At 38.7% G+C, this 18,795-nt stretch overlaps 1 protein-coding gene across 5 annotated transcripts in view; it reads right to left on the bottom strand.

Annotated features, from left to right (window-relative positions):
* Positions 1–525: 525 nt before the first annotated feature.
* The window catches only part of BTBD3 (BTB domain containing 3), a 35,637-nt gene continuing 17,367 nt past the window's right edge, over positions 526–18,795 (bottom strand). For 2 of the 5 annotated variants that reach the window (XM_032351418.1, XM_032351422.1), the window contains exons 2-5: positions 9,781–10,075; positions 9,173–9,263; positions 8,477–8,595; positions 526–5,048 (exon numbers count right to left, since the gene is read on the bottom strand). In XM_032351418.1, the coding sequence (XP_032207309.1) occupies positions 4,016–5,048; positions 8,477–8,595; positions 9,173–9,263; positions 9,781–9,923 (1,386 nt within the window). In that variant the 5' untranslated portion in view covers positions 9,924–10,075 and the 3' untranslated portion in view covers positions 526–4,015. Of the gene's footprint in view, positions 5,049–8,476; positions 8,596–9,172; positions 9,264–9,780; positions 12,522–18,795 lie in introns of those variants that run through there. The other 3 variants (XM_032351419.1, XM_032351421.1, XM_032351420.1) reach the window with 3 other exon arrangements.

Here is an 18,795-nt window from a genome sequence, read left to right as displayed (position 1 = left end):
TGACTTAGTTCCTCAGTTTCTGTTTTTTCCTAAGTTTAAGTTCATGGCTTTTGTAGGCAAGAGCCCACAGGGAAAAGAATATAATTTCCATGACATGTTGATCCTGGATGCCAACAAAGAAAGAGTATCATCTCCAACTGTTTTGGGATATTGAAAACAAGCATATGGGGATTAAGTTTAACTAGCAACAGAGAAAACAGCTGACTTTCCTGGATTAAAGACCTCTGCAATTTAAGTTGTATCTGTAATTAAGCTGATTAGAAAGAAATTTCCAGTTTTTTTTAATTCTCTGGAATAATTCCAAAAATCCTCTGAGTAGGTATGCTACAGAAGCTGAGCAGATAAAGTGATTAGACAAATATATAGGGTTTCATGATAAACTCTAGTATAAAACCAACAGAAAACTGCAGAGAAAAAAATATATGTACATGTATATGAATTATGTACAAGTATGTGTGCATATGTGTGTGTACATATTACTCAATATGGGCAAATATAATGGAAAACTCATTGAACACATAAAAATTATATTCAAAATTCCCATAAGATATTTATTTTTTTCATTCAGAGACTTAAGCTATTATAACACAGCAGGAACAAGCAGCACGGGTTACATCTAAAGCTGGATGTATCCACACCCCCTAAGTACAGCCAGATCCACAGACATGTGAGCAACTATAGCATCAGAATGCCAGCAAAGCATGGGTTCCATATAGGGAATATAAACGCACCCATTCACTTCCTCTCATTACCGTCACAGTCAGGCTTTGAACAATGAAATTGATTAACATATTCATTGTTCTCTTATGCTTTTGCCTCAAATTTTTACATCTTTAGGGATCAAAGATATGTGAATACTTAGCAAACAAATACTCCTGCAAAACCATCTCTGTAAAATGTAGTGGCACCAAAAGTGCCAGAATGGATTTTTTACTGTTTCAAGGGACCTACAAAAATGCTAAGGAAAACAAATCTATGAACCAATTTTATTTTTATTTGCTTTTAACATGATTATACACATTCATGTGTCTAACAAGATCTGCACTGTTACATTAAAAATACAGTACAATAACATTCAACATGAGGTACTTCATATTTATATATTTTTCCTTCATAAATAATGCTGTAAGCTACTAAATTCAAGCACTCTGATGCACAAGTGACCAGTGTCTTGAATTAGCCGAGCTTATTTTAACACCTTAAAAAAAAAAAAAAGACAGTTCAGTGCAATAATTATGTAGAAATTAGACCATTTACTTAAATACTATATTAAGATATGCTTAAAGAATGTTACATTAGAACCGCTAGCCTAGTTCCCCTTTATCCCCAGTATGAACAACAACAAAGACTGCCAGATATATTGGGAAAAGCATCTACAGTATATTCTGTTTAATAAAGTTGTGTTTATACACTAGAGTTGCCTGCCTTGTCAGAACAATGGTTTCTAGTTTTAAAAGCTACAAAATTCGAGATTACCGAAGAAAATAAAGCAAGCACATTAGCTTTCATTCCATGTTGTTGAAAATGCAAAAGGGAGAATAGGATTTAAAATACAAAATTTCTTATTCTAAATACAGTTTTCAAATTTAACCCACAGCTCTCAGCACCAGCCAATCAGGTGGTAGATGTGTCTTTTCTTTTTTAGCTAATGGTAATTAACATAAAACCAAGCTCTCATACCCCCAGTGTACAGGATCTCCTCCAGCTTTCCCCCCACAGCAGTTCCCTACCCACGTGGAGGGCATCTTGCTAACAAGAACACTGACAGTGAATGTTACCGAATGAACAATCTTCACTCAACACACCCACTTCAACAATCTGAGATGATGACATTAGTGCTAAATCAAGTTTCTTCTCCTCTGGCTTAAAAATGAGTGCCTTCTAACCAGGTATACAGCCTACCAATTTGCATGGCAGCTATGAGTTACCGAAATGTTTAATCATAATTTAAAAGCAAAATCCTTTACAGAAGTATTTTTTAAATTGAAAACATAACCTTTATTTCATAGATACTTTGCCATAACTACTCTCTGTCATCTTCCTAACAAGAAATAATTGTTAGGTAATTTTGGAAAGTTGTCCTGGGAGTACTCATCTATAATCACCAGTAACAGCTTTTGATCACCTATGCTAACAGCCATAGGTAATGGCAAACATGATTAAAACATTTCCCATAATCCAGTGTTCTCCTCCACCAGGGAAGCTGGCCAAAAGCAACAAGCCCAAGTCTATGGGGGAAAAGGTGGCCCAGAAGCACAGTGAATCAGTTAAGGGTAGTCACTTCCCAGGGCCTTGCTAGGGCCAGCAGGGGGACCATTTCTGTCCCACCTCTTACTGGCCAGGCAGGGAGGAGACAATTCCTGAGTCGGCAAACACACTTGCATGCACATGGACGCGCACAGACGCCCACAACGCGCACACACCCGCCCACCCCAGGACTAACCCCTGGCTCCAGACAAGTCAGCTAGGGACCTGCAGAGCAGGAGAAGGAGGTGGCCAGGGACCACACTCTGGGTGGTGGGGGAAGCCATCTCAGGATCACAGTGAGCAGAAAAACTGCCCAGAAACACATGGATACTTTAACTGGAAGTGAACAAATTGGACACTACCAGGGTCACAGGCACTAAACCATCACAAGCCATCACTGAAGGAGAATTTTGAGATGAGCTTTTCCCTCCTTTGTTTGCACGAACCATGTACAAATAAGAGGGCTGGATGTGATGCTGATGCAGTGAATATTAGGTACCATCAAGTGTATCGCTCCAGACATTTTTTTTTTTTTTTTTTAAAAACCCTGCAGGCGTATATTGGCACTTTACAATGGCCAAAGGCCAAATTCTAGCAGTCTAGGAACAGGACATAACTATAATTAACGAAGAAGATAGTATGTGGTCAAAGCAGATCAGGTAAAGTGTATTTTGGAATTAAAAAAAAAGAAAAATCAATGAATAAAAGTATCTTATTATATTAACATGTAGTGCTACAAAACTAGTGGTTATTCCATACATCTGAAGAATTGTTTGGTCCTCTTTTCATGGGAAAAAGGGATTAAAGATTCCATACAGTATAACATAAAAACAAGCAAACAGTGGGGATCAAAAGCAAAGTGGGGAAGAGACTGGCTTTTTCAAACGGTGTATTCTATTATGCCATTGAATAAACTATTGGTAGAATGGGACTTTTTTAGGTTTCCTTTATAAGCTGTTTTAGTTTAAATTAATAGGCCTGTGATTTTTCCCTATTGACAATAAAAATGTGTAATTTAGTTAGTTCTAAAAGACGTGTCTGTATTGCAGGCTTGTCTCCTAAACTAAAAGAATAAAAACCTGGTTGTAGTAGAAGTCATAGCCTAAGCAAATATCCAATTTCCTGTTCTCCTATTTTACATGGATACTTTGCAGTGTTTAACATTTAACAACCGTATGAATTTAGGATTTAAGAAAAAAATAATGCCCAGAGTAAAATATTTAAAATGAAGTAAAATAAGAGCTAAACATAACTATTGCCTACTTTCTAAATTATTACTTATTACGAAGGAAAACTTCTTCCAAAATTGTGCACTGAGGTTTACCTGTAATTTGCAGGGGGGGGGCGGGGAATAAGGGTTCTCTTTAAAAATAACTCTTTCGATTATCATTTTAAAGTCTTTATTTCTATTTGTCAAAATAAAACCCTAAAGGAAATTCAAGGTGATCTAGAAAGTTTTAAGAGAGACAAAACTGGGAGGTCAGTGGGGCAGTTGGAAAAGAGCACAAATTCTCTCCAGGTGTATAGACGTAACTCTAAAAACCACAAAGTCTTGATAAGAACTTGGCTCTTTTAAGCATATAGTTAGAAGCTGAATGCCGCGTTTTTGCCTGTACATAATTAAAAGGTTGAAAGAAATGAGAAACTGCCTATAGCTTCATTCATTACGAATTACCTGCGCTGATCACATCTCTGCAGATGAACTAAGCATCAAGCAAGTGGGAACCAGATGTGCACCTCAGAGCTCACACCGCTTCGGGAGAGGTTTTCAAGCATAGAATATGAGTTCAGGGATCTGCCCGCCCTGCACCCCAGTGCCATTGGTGCTATCCGAGGAGCACTGGAACTGGACAGTCACCTTGCCACACTGAACTTCCGTCATGCCTTCCTGTCCGAAGTAGCTGAGTTCATTGCCGTCCAGTATCACGCTGGCTGTGTAGAAGGTGTCCGGCTCAATCTGCACCGGGTACTCGAACCACACAGGGAAGGTATTGCTGGAGCCGTCTGAGAAGTACTTGCTCAAGTTCTGCCCTAGAACGACGCCCTGCCGCTTGAGTTCGATCTTGGCGCTGTACTCTGCAGAGCCGCAGCTGGAGCCGTAGAGCCCAAAGCCGGCAATGAACACTCTCTTATCAACCGCAAACTGGATGCTGTCACAGCGGCCCCGGTAACGCCACTGGTTGCTCCGATAGGCACAGGACTGGAAACGGTGACAGCGCTGGGGGACGAGGCCCTTGCGGGCTTTACTCACAAACTGCAGCTCGGGTTTTTTGGCTGCAGTGTACCAGAGGAAAATGTCGTTGGTCTCATTGAGAGTCAGAACTCCAGACTGGGCAGCACCATTTGCAAAATCATCCAGGGCCATCGTGGGGATGCGGATCAAGTACAGTGCCTTTCCCAGGACCTTGCGCTTATTCTCAATGCTCAGAGCCAGATCTTGTCGCTGGCATTCCACTTCGGCCCAGTTGAGTGCTGCCTCAAAAACCACAATTTCTTTGGCATTCAGAGTTTCCCTGCGGAGGATACTTTCTAGAGTTTGGAAGTCGATATCGCAGAATCCCTCAGACTTGAGAGCTAACTCGGCCTGGGCATCGATCACCTCCCAGCAACGCTGGGTCAGGTCTGGCTCCTCAAACAGACAGCTCTGGGAGAGGAGCACACAGGCGTTCTTGGCGCTCAGGCTGGTCTCCAGGAAATTAACGCAGGCTCTGGCGAGGTGAGGGACGATGTACTTTTTGGCAGCGTAAAGAGTGGCCAGCACTGTGTCAGCAGCCAAGTCAATTTCATCACAATAGATGTATCTGAAAGAGAGCACCCAGCACATAAATGGAACTTTCACAAAATGAGCGTGTCTAGCAAGAAAAGATGCAACTACTTTCAAGTTAGTTCCAAGAAAATCATCTTATGTGACTGTTATTACAAAAATGATTAGGGATTAAAGAAACATCTGAAGTATATTCATAAATTACTAATATTTCAACTCAGCAGTAAGTTTGTATAATTAAAGACATTTACTTTGTATTACCATTCTAGCTTTTACTTTATAACCTGCATTCAACGTCTTCTCAAAAAAGAGAAGATACTAGAACTGTTTGGAAAAAAGAAAAAGAAAAAAAAAACCAAAACACAAAAAACTGTGTATCGGAGTTAGTATTAGCAAAAAACAACCAAAAAAGGACAAAATTTCTATTAAATATGCCATATTATATTTAATCAAATAATAATCTCTGGAGTGCCTGGGTGGCTCAGTCAGTTAAACATCTGTCTTTGGCTCGGGTCGTGATCCAGGGGTCCTGAGATTGAGCCTGGAAAGCCCCATGTCCTGGCTCCCTGCTGAGAAGGGAGTCTGTCACTCCCTACTCCCCTCATATTCTCTCTCTCATTCAAATAAATAAATAAAATCTTTTAAAAAAGAATAATCTTATGTTTCAAAAGCTCTCTTTCTATATGCATAAATACATATACATAGTTTTATTTTTTAAATTTTCATATATTCAGATAGAAACAAATGCCTTTAGGGGTACCTGGGTGGCTCAGTGGGTTAAAGCCTCTGCCTTCAGCTCAGGTCATGATCCCAGGGTCCTGGGACTGAGGCCTGCATGGGGCTCTGTGCTCAGCAGGGAGCCTGCTCCCCCCTTCCCCCCACTGCCCTCCTCTCTGCCTCCTTGTGATCTCTGTCAAATAAATAAATAAAATCTTAAAAAAAAAAAAAAGGAACAAATGCCTTTAATACCACGTTAGCAATGATTTACATCTTAATTCTTTTAACCAAGACCTGAATTTTTCCTAAACACAAAATAAAACCTGAGATTAAGAAAGATATTTTTCAAGTAGTTCTAAATACACTATCATATATGGATTTCAACATTATCTTCCAGATACAACATAGGTTTTGCCTCTGGATTTTTTTTTTAAACTCTAAATTCTTTCTTCTCTCCCCCATACATTTCTTCTACCTTCAGAATTAAAGAATGTACTATTTCTGAATATATTTAATTAAAAGACAAAAGCAAGAAAGCCCAAATATGCACTATTTTTATGATTCTGTGAAGTATCTCTATGTCAGGAGATAAAACACTCCTTGGTGATTTGGGGAGATGGTGGCAGTCTCCCAAGATGGTACATAAAAGCAAAAATCACCTGCTTCTTTTAGATAGCCACGGATGAGTACAAGAGTTCAGTGAGAACTACATATGGGTGAAAAATACATAGTGATAAAACTTAACTTTTAATTTTTTCCAGTCAAAGCTAAGGTGTTTAGCTACTTGCTGTGAAGTTTTACTTTAGTTACTATAGTAACTAAACACATGTAACAAAAGATTAGCAATGGCTTTTGCAAAGGAAGTTAAAAAGCCCACAGTGATAACAAGAAGAAAAATGTCCACAATCACAAATGAAACCTTCATTTTTGCTCCCAGGAAGCTCTTTCTCTTCTGATAGGCTGAGCCATATACCACTGGCCAAGACGCACTCACAAAATACTGGAAGCTCAGTGCTGCTCTGACCCTGGAACTGTCAAGTGAGCGGTCTTCCCTTTCTCTTGATGACTCCCTTTCTAGGAATACGGACTCCTCAGCCATACAACACAGCTGTCTGGAAAACCTGGCCTCCACCAGCCCTGGCAACAGTGCAGTCCTGATCAACTATGGCCCGACAGCAAACAGCACCTTACTACACTTCTGATTCTTACCACTGCTGTTGGGCTACATGTATAATTTTAAAAACCTGTATTGAGATATATTCTAGGTGATATATTTGTAAGAAAAGATGCGACTCAAATGACTCAGGCGAAATGTAGTTCTGTAATTCTTACTCGTGTTTCCTCACCATGAATCTCTCTGGCTGAAACAACACAACACTCCACTGGACTGCAGTGCAGTCCCAATGCTGAACTAGTGATAGCGTTCTCCTCTGAGACCGAAATGTCAAGTACACAAAGCTGACGTGATCGAAAAAGAAAAGAAAACAAAACAAAACAAAAAAACAAAGCTAAAATTGGTTTCTGTACATTTATCTCTAAAAGATTAGAAAGGTCACTGAGTGTTGGTTGCTTAAAAGTGATGAGTTAGTTTACCTTTTGATACTTCACATGCTCACTTATCTTTAATTTCCCTATTTCCCACTGTGAAAGTTTCAGTCAGAAGCAATTAGATTTCAAAACTACAACATAAATAAAGAATTGAATACTTTTTCTACAGCTAACTGCAGTACGTATTTTTCAATAGGAGCAGACAATAAATATATTGCAACCTTTTAACCATTTGTGGGGTTATCGTCCAATTATCATCCAACTTGTTGACACACAGAATGATATTTTTTAAACAAAGATGTTTTTTCCAGGGAACCTAAATCCCCACAGAAGTAGAAAACCTTGAACTTGGTGTGCTAGAAGAAGGATTTAACAAAAATCATAAAACGTTATTTAAAATAATCACTACAGGTTAATCACAGAGTAGACTATCACTGTCCAGCAGCAGTGCACATCAGAGGAGTAGACTATTTAGCTAGTCAACACGAAATGGAGTTTAAAAAAGACCCATGAGACAAAAAACTATTTTTTAAATAAGCATATATCTTACAGCTTCACATTTGTATATTATTAATTAAAGTTTTCCTGTTAAAATACATATAAAACTACAGAAAACTATTCATCTCTCTCAAAATGTCTCCTCTACCATCAAATGCAAATGCTTTATCTTTTGAGAAATGGTATCTGATTTTATATAAGGGTATGCACATGTACATATAGGCAAAGACCAGATTATTTTAACACAGTAACTTTTACATTTACCAAGAGGAAACAGGAACTCCTAAAAAACTGAGAAATCTCTTAACTAGTGGTACTTCAAATTGTGAAACAAAATTTGTGAAACAAAAATATAATTTATGTCTTTGGACACTTCTTCATACACAATGCTGTCAGAGAGAACATGCGCAATCAGATAATCCTACACGAGAAAGTGATTTTTCTTTGACTGTGAGTCGTTAAAAATCAAATCACTATCCATGTCACTTGCTCCCAAATCCCATGCCAAGGTGTATTATAGATGCCTGCACAGTTCCACATGCTTTCCCCTGAAAATGCACGTAAGTTTTCTCCAAAAACATTTACAAGGTAAGCAGCACCCTCTTTCTTCATCAGTCTCCTTTTCTTATATTTAACTGAGAAACCAGCAGAGTACAAACAGAGCATAAACAAACTCTTTCTAAACAAATGAACGATGCTTACTTCAGCATAGCGAGAAAAGCAGCAGGTTCGACATCTGGTATACGGATTTCATCTTTGTCCTCAGCAAGTTCTCCGTAAAACATTGCATGGAACACAGAGCTCCCAACAGCTAAAACATACTGTGGAGAAAGGGAAATCTTATTTCATGCACTAAACTGAAAGCATTTTCAGCAAATCAGTCCAGAAAAACAACTCTGAACAATCAGGTTTGGTGGACATGGAGCACCTACACCTGCTCTTTCTTCAAAGCCAAGGTACAGTGTGTATCTTGCTGTGAAAGCAGAAGATAGATGCTCAAGCAAGCCAGTCTTTATGCTGCTAATTACCTCAAGGCTTTAAGAGATTAATGTCTAAGTTCCCTCATTACAAAATAAATAAATCAAATAAAAGCTTACAGAACCAATTTCTAGGGGAAGAGTAAACATGACTTTCCTAACCTGTCGCAACAACTTCCCAGGACTGGAAAGTTGAGAGGGCATGTTTTTGTGTGGGATGTAAAGCAGGGTAGAAAGAAACAAAGAAAAAAAAATTAAGCGTGGCCAAGACCCTTTGGAGAGGCTTTGCCTTCTCTGTGATGGCTGAAACACGCACTGCCTGCCATCGGCAAGCTGCCCACCCCAACCAAGTTTCAGGCTTATGAAGAGGGTCCCTCTTTGTAAATCTCAGGACTAAACCAGTAATGCAGCTGTTGCTTACTTTGTGTCCTGGCAACCGCTGAGTCCCACCTGGTGGCCCAACCACAAAATGTACATCTGCCATCAAATCATTATTGAACATCACCGCATTTCTACAAACAGAGGCAATTCATTAATGTACAGCAGCCAGCATTTTTAATACCCCTCCCCAACATACAAAACCCATGAAAAAATCACAAGCTAAGCAACAGTTTAGTAATTTCAGGGTTAAACTACAAATAAAGATTCCAACTAAACAACTGTTTGTGATCATTGCAAACACATGAGAAGTAACTAGAGTTAAAACAAAACAAAACAAAACAAAAACCCAAAAAGTAATCCAAACTTTTCATTAGATTAAGGACAAAAAAGAGGCTTCTATCTTCAAACCTTCCATGGTCCGTGGACACAAGCCTGTCACTTAAATGTTACAGCTTGCGAAAACATTTTTATCTAAGAGGAAAACAGCTGTACTGTTTTGGAAAAGATACAAGGCAGTTTTCCATTACCAATAAAGCTTCTGGGAAAAGAGGAAACACAGATTTATGTTAAAATACATTACAGGTTGTGCAAAACAGAAACTTCAACACAGGAAAACTTTTAAAGTAAATATGCTGGCTGGGAACTTACCTTTCTCTAATGGTGGGATAGAGACCCTGCCAGTTTGGGGCTGGAATGAGGTTGTTGTTACTGAGATTCTGCTGGTGGTACTGTTGGACAGTGGTGCTGCTGGAGTTGGCTGGTTTTTTACGAGGGAATATATCAGCAGCCATCTTCTTCTTCTTTTTAGTCTTCAAGGTAATTATTTCATAACAAACTGGGGGCAACTTGCTGTTGCTGCTGCTGCTGCTGCTGCCGCCGCCGCCACCGCCACCGCCAGTATTTGTCTTCTTTGAGCTTTTCTTGGACCTATTCTTTACCGTCTCTGGAAGCATCAAGAAGAAGGTGAGACATTTCATGTTCTTTTCCTTGTCATCTACCATGAGTACAGTATGTCTCTCTTTACAGCTAGATATCCCAAACTGGTGCGCACATCGAGGGACAGAGGCTGGCACGAGCCAAGATGTTAACAGAAACCAACAAGCTGTTATTTTGCTTCTTTTCTCAGCCGGACAAGGTGACCTTTTCACTATGTTGAATAGAAACTGGCTTTAAGTTTTATCCAGTACTGGGTCTGCAAAATACATCTCCATCATGATTCCTATTTCTCTTATTTGCTCATAAAAATAACCCAGTTTCCTAGATCACCTGAAAAATGCTAGACTGAGCGAAGATGACAGGCAGAGAGCCGTAGTGCTTGTTTTCTGAATTAGGTTAGCAAGATGTGCTGGAGCCGTGCGAGTCTGTTCAGCCGGCTGAAGTTGTGTGGTGAATGGATCGGAGGAGAGTAGGTATTACAGCCCTGCAGATGGAGTCAGACAGCCAGTGCTCGGAGCCAATAGCTGAAGTCACCAATCATGATTGGACCAAGCAAAACAGTGACACCTATTGTAACGTGCATAGCTCTGATATTAAAGGAACAGCAGTTGCATTCTGTTGTCTCCTGTATTACTGTATATTTAAATAAAATAAACAACCTATGAAATAGATCTGCAAACAGGAAAGGAACAGTTTGTGCTCACAGACTTCTCTTCAGTAGATGTACATTTTTTATTTCCCCAGCTAAACAAGCAGGATCAATTAACAAAGGGTAGGGACTGATATCTACTCTGTATTTCTAGTAAAATCTTTATCCCGGCAGCATTTAGTTTCAAATACTTCAAACAAAATCCTCCTTTCTTCCCTCTAAAAGGGATTATTACAGCAAAACCATACTAAATAACACACTTATTACAGCTTAATGGAAAGGAATGTTGTTTTTCTTTTTGCAGTCTCTTTGAATGCAAGTTATAGTCTAGTGCAAAATAAGAGAGATGAGGTCATGTGTTCGTTTTACCTCCCAACATTTTCTAGTTCCTATGACGATCTTTGACAGGAGTCCCAGACCGGAAAATACTTTTAAATTAGACTAAGATTATACCAGTAGGTTTAGCCACACTGAAACAGACAGATTTTAGACATAAAAAGTAAGATTCAAATTACACAAATCTGCTAATCGGCATTTAAAATTATAATTCACTAAAAATAGGTCAGATGGGCCCTGCTCAGGATCTCAAAATCCAGCCTAAATGTTATGGCTACATTTAACTTGTCATGATTTTAAAGAATATAATCCACAACTTCTAACACAAAACCAGTAATAAGGCTATTCAAAATGATAAATGTTCTGATGCTGCTCAGTTAAAAATGCAAACAGGTTCTCCCTCCTTTGAATCAGAAGAATATATACTACTACGTATGTGGTTTTCATGCATGTGAATCCCCCAACAATTTCTAGCCTTTGATGAGCAAGAAAAAACACCTGCTACGGGTGCAGGTGTTTGTTCTAAAGACGGACTAGTGAGGAGACTGAATCTCACCCTTATATACCTGGATTACTCTCATTTGTTTCAAGTGCAGCAGCCATTTGCTCCCCGTCCCCCCAGCCCTTCACCTAAGGCAGTCTTCATGGCCACAGTCCTGCTTATAGCACAGGAGTCTTCAGAATAATGACTGCCTGACCAAGCGAGGGCTCTACGAATGCACTGTGATGGTTATTATAACTAATAATCTGCTGAAGAGAACACACTGAAATCAAACTTTTAATCCCTGGACCCTAAATCGTGACACTGAGCCAAGGAATATCCTCTTTATTGTCTTCATTATGACTCTTAAAACTGCAAAGCTAGGACAGGACTGACTGTGTAAGAGAACCGACGGTCTTTCCACAAGGTTATTCATCCCCATTTTAGAAGGACCCTGAAGTGCTGCTTATTTATTACAATTATTGTGTGTTCCCAATCACAGGGCTACCCATCCTTTCAAATCACACAATGTTACAGAGAGAGAGATCTAGAGACCAGTTTTTAAAAAGCATGCAGTGAAAGGTATAAAGAAGGAGCACATGTGTTCTATTTGAGCTAATTACCCAGGATATGGATAAAACCAAAAGATTTCTCTCCTGCTCAACTGCTACTGAACTTCCAGACACCAGCCTCCTTAGAAAGCCCCCACAACAGGGAGGTCCTTCTGACCAGGATTAGTCCAAACATACCTGACTTTCAGGTCAGATAGCAACCAATTAGATTGCAAAGGGAAATGAGCTGCTTTACTACTAATAATTGTCATCGGTACAGACAAAATAGTCAAAGCACAAAAAGCAGATGTAAGAACTTAAGAAGGCGTTGTGGCTTTTATTCATTTCACATGCAGTTCAATACCTTTTTCCAAGAAAACCTTGAACAACCACTGCTCTTACATCATTAGAACAACAAGTGCACACAGTAGCTTAAGAAAATTATATAATATTTTAGAAAATGTTCTTCTTGAAATTCAAGGTTTTGGGTATTTGGAAAATTAAGTTCTGTGGAAAAGCCTGAACATTCTAGTTACACGAAGCACTGCTCATTCTGAATCCCCTAGAACAACGCTGCAAAGAGGGCCACTGTCACTCATATAATGTGGGGGTTGATAAGTATGGCTCTTTTAAAGTTATGTTCTTAAATACAAAAAGTAATACAATTAAAATTTAAATGACATTTTAATTTTTGTAGCCCATTTGAAAAGCATGAAAATGTTAATAAAAATCAAGACATGGAAAGCTTCTTGAAAGCTTTATTTTCCTACCATGGTTTAAAAGGTAACATCAAGCCCTTGCTACTAGAAGCAGCAGCACCTCCAGACAGTCTGTTAGAAATCCAGAAACTCCTCCAGATTCTGGATGAGAAGTGCATTTTTTTTTTTAAGATTTTACTTATTTGACAGAGATCATAAGTAGGCAGAGAGGCAAATAGAGAGAGAGAGAGAGAGAGAGAGAGAGGAAGAAGCAGGCTTCTTGCCAAGCAGAGAGCCCAATGAGGGGCTCCATCCCAGGACCCTGGGATCATGTGAGCTGAAGGCAGAGGTTTTAACCCACTGAGCCACCCCGGCGCCCCCAGAAGTGCATTTTAACAAGACCCTCTAGGCAACCTGTATGACATTCAAGTTTGAGAAAGCCTCCTGTTAGATTAAAATAAAGAAGGCTACAAGGTCTCCCAGTGATCCAGTATCAAAAGTTGGAGCCACATTTTGCATTTAGTTATCAACTGAATGTAGAAATAATTCAAAATGATTAATTTGGTTTGGTCATAAAACTTAACCTTGGTGTCTTATTCTAAAATTCTTCTGATTAGGCCCTAAGTGTCAGAATTCTAGGATTCAGGTGTGTGGAAAACCAACAGAAAGGCCTCAAAATATTTTTCAAACTCTGGAAAAGCAGCTCATGCTCATGATTATTTTATAGGACAATGACAGAGGTCATTTCAGTGGGAAAAATAAAGGATTAAAGAATGCCAAGTGTGAAACAGATGACCACTTAATATTTTGAAATAATCTACTTCACAATTCTATTTTGAAAACTTAGTATTGTGGAACAGCAAAACTAGCAATCGAGTAATGTGGTTCAGTACTGGCTCAACCACCAAAAATTGATTGTACGTGTGTGTTGAAGGGGAGGGGAGTCTGACAAATCATTAAGCCTTTAAGGGCATCAAGTTCCTCAGCTACAATATGAACAGGTTCTCTAGAACAGCTGAGTGTTTCTCAATCTTTACCTTCAATCCTCAGTTAAGAAATGCATTTTATATCTGGACTGAGTACTAGCACACGTGCACGCCACCATATGCGCCCATAAATGGAAAGATGGTTCACAAAACAGAACTCTTAGCCCGTTATGATAGCACAGATATTTTCTATCCTATTTTTCTCTTTTCTTTTTAATGTTGGTCTTGATTCATTCCACTGATTTCACAAGCACAGTTTAAGTAGTACTAGTTTAGATGATTTCTAATAGCTTTCAAGGTTTAACTTTCCAGGGTAACTTTCCTATCAAGAACTTGGGACTAAGGGGAAGAAGGCAATGGTTGCATCAACAAATGGCATGCACAACTGGGAGTGTGCATTTATTTTTCTGGGAAGAAGAGCCACAGTTATCATCTGTCTTTCAGGGTAATCCATGACCCAGAACACAATGAAATACTATGAAGATTTATGATTGATTTGAATACACAAAATATTTATATCATTTTTTTTAAAAGATTTTATTTATTTATTTGACAGAGAGAAATTACAAGTACACTGTGAGGCAGGCAGAGAGAGAGAGAGAGAAAGAAGCAGGTTCCCTGCTGAGCAGAGAGCCCGATGCGGGACTCGATCCCAGGACCCTGAGATCATGACCTGAGCCGAAGGCAGCGGCTTAACCCACTGAGCCACCCAGGCGCCCTTTATATCATTTTCTTCTCTGCTTACGTATCTATAGGCTATTTCATTAAATACAAATTATGGTTTCTCCCCCCCCCAAAATTAAGCATAGAGTTAAAATTCCATCTATTGAATCTGCAATGCAAAAACATCCCCCATTAGGTTGAGGGTGGATAAATAAAGGATACCAACCCCAATGTATTTTTGTATTTCATTCTAATAATTCTTTTCAACTAGCATTGTATTTTTTCTTATGCCTCCTGAATTTTTTTTTTTTTTTTTAATTTATTGCCTGAGAGCGAGCGAGCGAGACAGCACAAGCAGGGGAAGAAGGCAGAGGGACAGATAGAAGCAGACTCCTCTCTGAGCAAGGAGGATGGATGAGGGACTCTGTCTCAGGACCCTGGGATCATGACCTGAGCTGAAGGAGACGCCTGACTGACTGGGCCTCCCAGGCATCCCGTCCCAGACTTCCTGAATTTTGAAGCTGTTATGAGACATGGTTAATCTGCCCTAATGAAGTAAATGGATTAAGAAGCCCATTGATCTTTTATGAAAGTACATATGTATCCCTCACTTTCTGAAAGTTCATGTTATGCACTTTGCTTTTATGAAAGACCTACATTAATATATGTTTCCACTAGCTAAAGGAAACCCAAAGAATTTTTGCTTTCACGAAAAAAAGGAAAAAGCAAAAATAGCATTCAGCGTGTTTTGCAGTGGAGGCAGCACACATCCTGAGAAAAGTGGCACCACCAAGCTCCTTTCTCAGGAACTACACTCAGCATCAAGCTGCCATCCCATTACCATAGCATCTATGCTTTACTTTGGTTTACTTTGTGCACCCATTAGGAAGATAGGTCCTAAAGTATCAGAAAAGCCAAAGAGAGGCTGTTTTTCGGGTCTGGGAAAACTCAAAAATTTTCCCTAATAAACTAATGGTAATTGCTTCTTTATGCCATTTTGGCTTACAAAAGGTTTCACAGGTACATTGTACTTTGAATAGTAGGGAAAACCTGCACTTAAAATTCAACATGATGATCTTACAGCATGCTGGTGACTGTCACACAATAGTGAGCAAGACCAAGAACCAAACTTAAGTGGTTAGCTAGTCACTGTGGGTTTCTGATTATTTCTACAATTATCAGAAAGTTCAACCACCTTTATCTCTTTTCATTCAATTTCCAATAACAACAAGATTATCAGCTGAATTTAAGCTCACTTAGATCATCTTTTTCACCACTGGAAGGTCTGCCAGGAATCCCTCTTTATTTAGTAGAATCCTGTATATTCAGCGCGGGGACTTGAATGAGGTTCGGAAAAGAAAGGGAATCTAGAAATTATTTAATACAACTCTGTCAACAGATAAAGGGACTAGGCGTCCAGAAGGGATTTGTGAATGGTTAAGCAGTGGGGCGATGTCTGGACTAGAATGCAGATTTCCAGATTGGCTGCCTAATTTTGTCTGTTCCACTGACTCTAATTTCCATCCACAGTTAATTACCCCATATTTTTACATAATGCTTTATCTTCATACTTCTAATCTACTTTAGAAGAAAAAAATATATGCAAAATGTACAGATAAGAAAACCGTGGACATATATACTCTGCACCCTGCAGGAAGAATTCTAGGACACTTTCTGGAAAGACATGGAGAGGAACTGTAACAGGAAGGAACGTAAATGCCTAACAGCCATGAGGAAGCTGCTCAAGAACAGAAGGGGCTTGCCAGGTAAAACCAAAGTTGGAAAAACCGGGCACTTGTGATTTATACTAACAAATCCTATGTCAACAACTAACAATGCTGGCAAGTCTTGTTTAACTTGCTCTGATTTTGAAGTTCTTGTCTGGACTTGTGTATGGTTTACCACAAGATACCTAAACAGCTACAGAGCAAGGTTAACTGAGGCTTAAACAAGTCAGGGTAGACTGTGGAAATGAGTATCACTTCCAAAAATTACTAACAGACCATCAGAGAGGAGAATAATTTTAATTTAACCTGGTAATCACGATGGAATAGTGTTTTGCTTTTGTTTACTTTTCCATACTGAGCAGAAGTTATGTTTGTGATTAAGGAAGTAAAACAGGTAAGCAACAAAATGTTGGCAGTTTTTAAGACAGCAAGAGCTGCTGCAAAATAGGCTAGATGCTTTCTAAATTTAGAAATAAATATGGAGTCAAGCACTGGCAGCATGGTATAGTGAAAAAGACCGACAGCCAACAAAAAGTGACCTTAAGAGGTTACTTAATATCCATGAGCCTTATTTTATTCATCTGCCAAATGGGATAATTATACCCATTCAACCCTCTCAGGTTTACTGTGAAGGCAAGATTACATGTTTGTGAAAACATTTTGATAAAAGTTGAAAACACTTTGCAAAGGTAAGCTTTCACTATTAGTAACAATTATACCCAAAGCGGGAAATATTTGTGATACAATCTTCCAAAACAACAAAACCCAAAGATTAAAATGGCTCATCTTTCAGGCTTTGAAACTACTGACATTTCATCCCATCTGCAGGCTTGCTCTGGCCTTACTCACAGGCCAAGAGGTTGCTGAGGATCTTGCTGGAATTTTGCAGGTGAGATCCAATCACTAACGATGTGTGTCGCATACTGTGATCAGGTCCCCACCTGATGCTCAAACCTGCACCTGAAACCCCTACTCTAGGCGTTTTCTGCTTGACTGAAACTGAGAGCAGATGCTCTGCTGTACCCCTTTCTGAGAGCCCAAAGCTGCAAGCTGTCTATCTACGGAGCACAGAGTAATGTCTACACTATCAAGTCAACTTGGCCTCTCTCAACAATGACATAGTTTTAATTGTGGCACCAAGTGTGATAAGCAACACAAGTAACTGGGCGTGGCATACCTCAGTGCTGGCTGGAAGGATGAAGCTCATGGATAGTTTGACTAAGTCATTTCCTTTTCATCACACAGAGTTCCCATTAACATTAAACTGTACTTAAATCTTGGGAAATATGCCCAAAGGTTGAATGTGACTGTTCTCTGAAGGCAGGAAAAATGATTCTTTAAAAAATTTCATATGGTATTTAACATGATATTTGATGCTTATAAGCTCTGTCGTATGCACTTGTCATATGTCATATGGGATACTAAACAAAAATTGCTAATTTTTATATACTCTAGATGATCTCCTAGGAAATTTCCTCTTGTGTAAAAATGTTGACTACATAATCTCTTCTTTTTTTCCAATTCTAGTTTTCTAGGATTAAAGAATCTGTGTGGGTGGCAGGAATACTGATTTATTTAATACAGTTTTCTTTACATTTTCGTATTATGATTATAACCTATACCCAACAAAAACTATGTACATACAAATGTGCCATATTTTATCAATTATTACTCTCTCCCCCATTTAACATCTCTGATATTGGGTTATTTTATAATTGATGGCATCTCATGAGTATAAGTACTAGGACCTTTTCTTCCCTTTCTTCTTGGTACATAAATAATAGCATATCTTACAACTGATGGCTCCTTACGATCAGTGACGTAAGGTCGAACATACATAATTCAACAAAAAGAAAGGGCTCTCTTCTTTAGATTGGTTAATTACTCCCTTAATCAGGCAAGATGGCAGCTCAGAATTCTGACTCAATTACATTAGAATAATTGAGCTTTTATCAAATAGTCATTTGATAAAGTATATAATCATAGTTCTCAACTGAGACTGCTACAACAATAACCGATGATACAGTAGAAAGTCTGGATGGAAATTCCAAAATAAGAATTTCCATTGGTAAGAGTTCCAGTATTAATACAATGCATTTCTAACACTTTCTCATGGCACACAACTATACATGTACATAAACTTGACTAACGGAAGCCTATTAATTCTCTGGGTAATATTCGCTACGGATATTTTATCAGTCAATCAAAGATTAACTTATAACAACACTATATATAGATTAAACCTGGAGCTAAATGACCCCTTAATTATTTTCAAACAAATAGAATCTATATTAAAATGTCAGTTTAAGAGGCAGAAATATTATTATCATAATACAATGATTCCATTACATGTATGACTTTCACCTAGGTACCTAAAAAACAATTTTTCCAAAGAAAACTAAAATCAGGCTTCAGAAAGTCACTTCTAAGAAGGCTAGAAGGGAGACTGTACTGATCCAACAGGGGACATTAATTCCACTGGAAATGCTAGAATGGAGTAACTTTGCTGTTGCCTTCTCCAGGCTGGTTGGTGGCTTCCATTGACAGAAGAAAATTGTCTGCTAGTCAAAGAAAAACTTTTTTTTTTTTAACTTTAGCAGGTGCTGTTTTTTTCCCTGATAGTAAGAATACCCAAA

This window comes from Mustela erminea, chromosome 7, assembly GCF_009829155.1.
Source record: "Mustela erminea isolate mMusErm1 chromosome 7, mMusErm1.Pri, whole genome shotgun sequence".
In the NCBI taxonomy this organism is placed as follows: Eukaryota; Metazoa; Chordata; class Mammalia; order Carnivora; family Mustelidae; genus Mustela; species Mustela erminea.
This window is presented reverse-complemented; position numbering and strand designations above follow the sequence as displayed.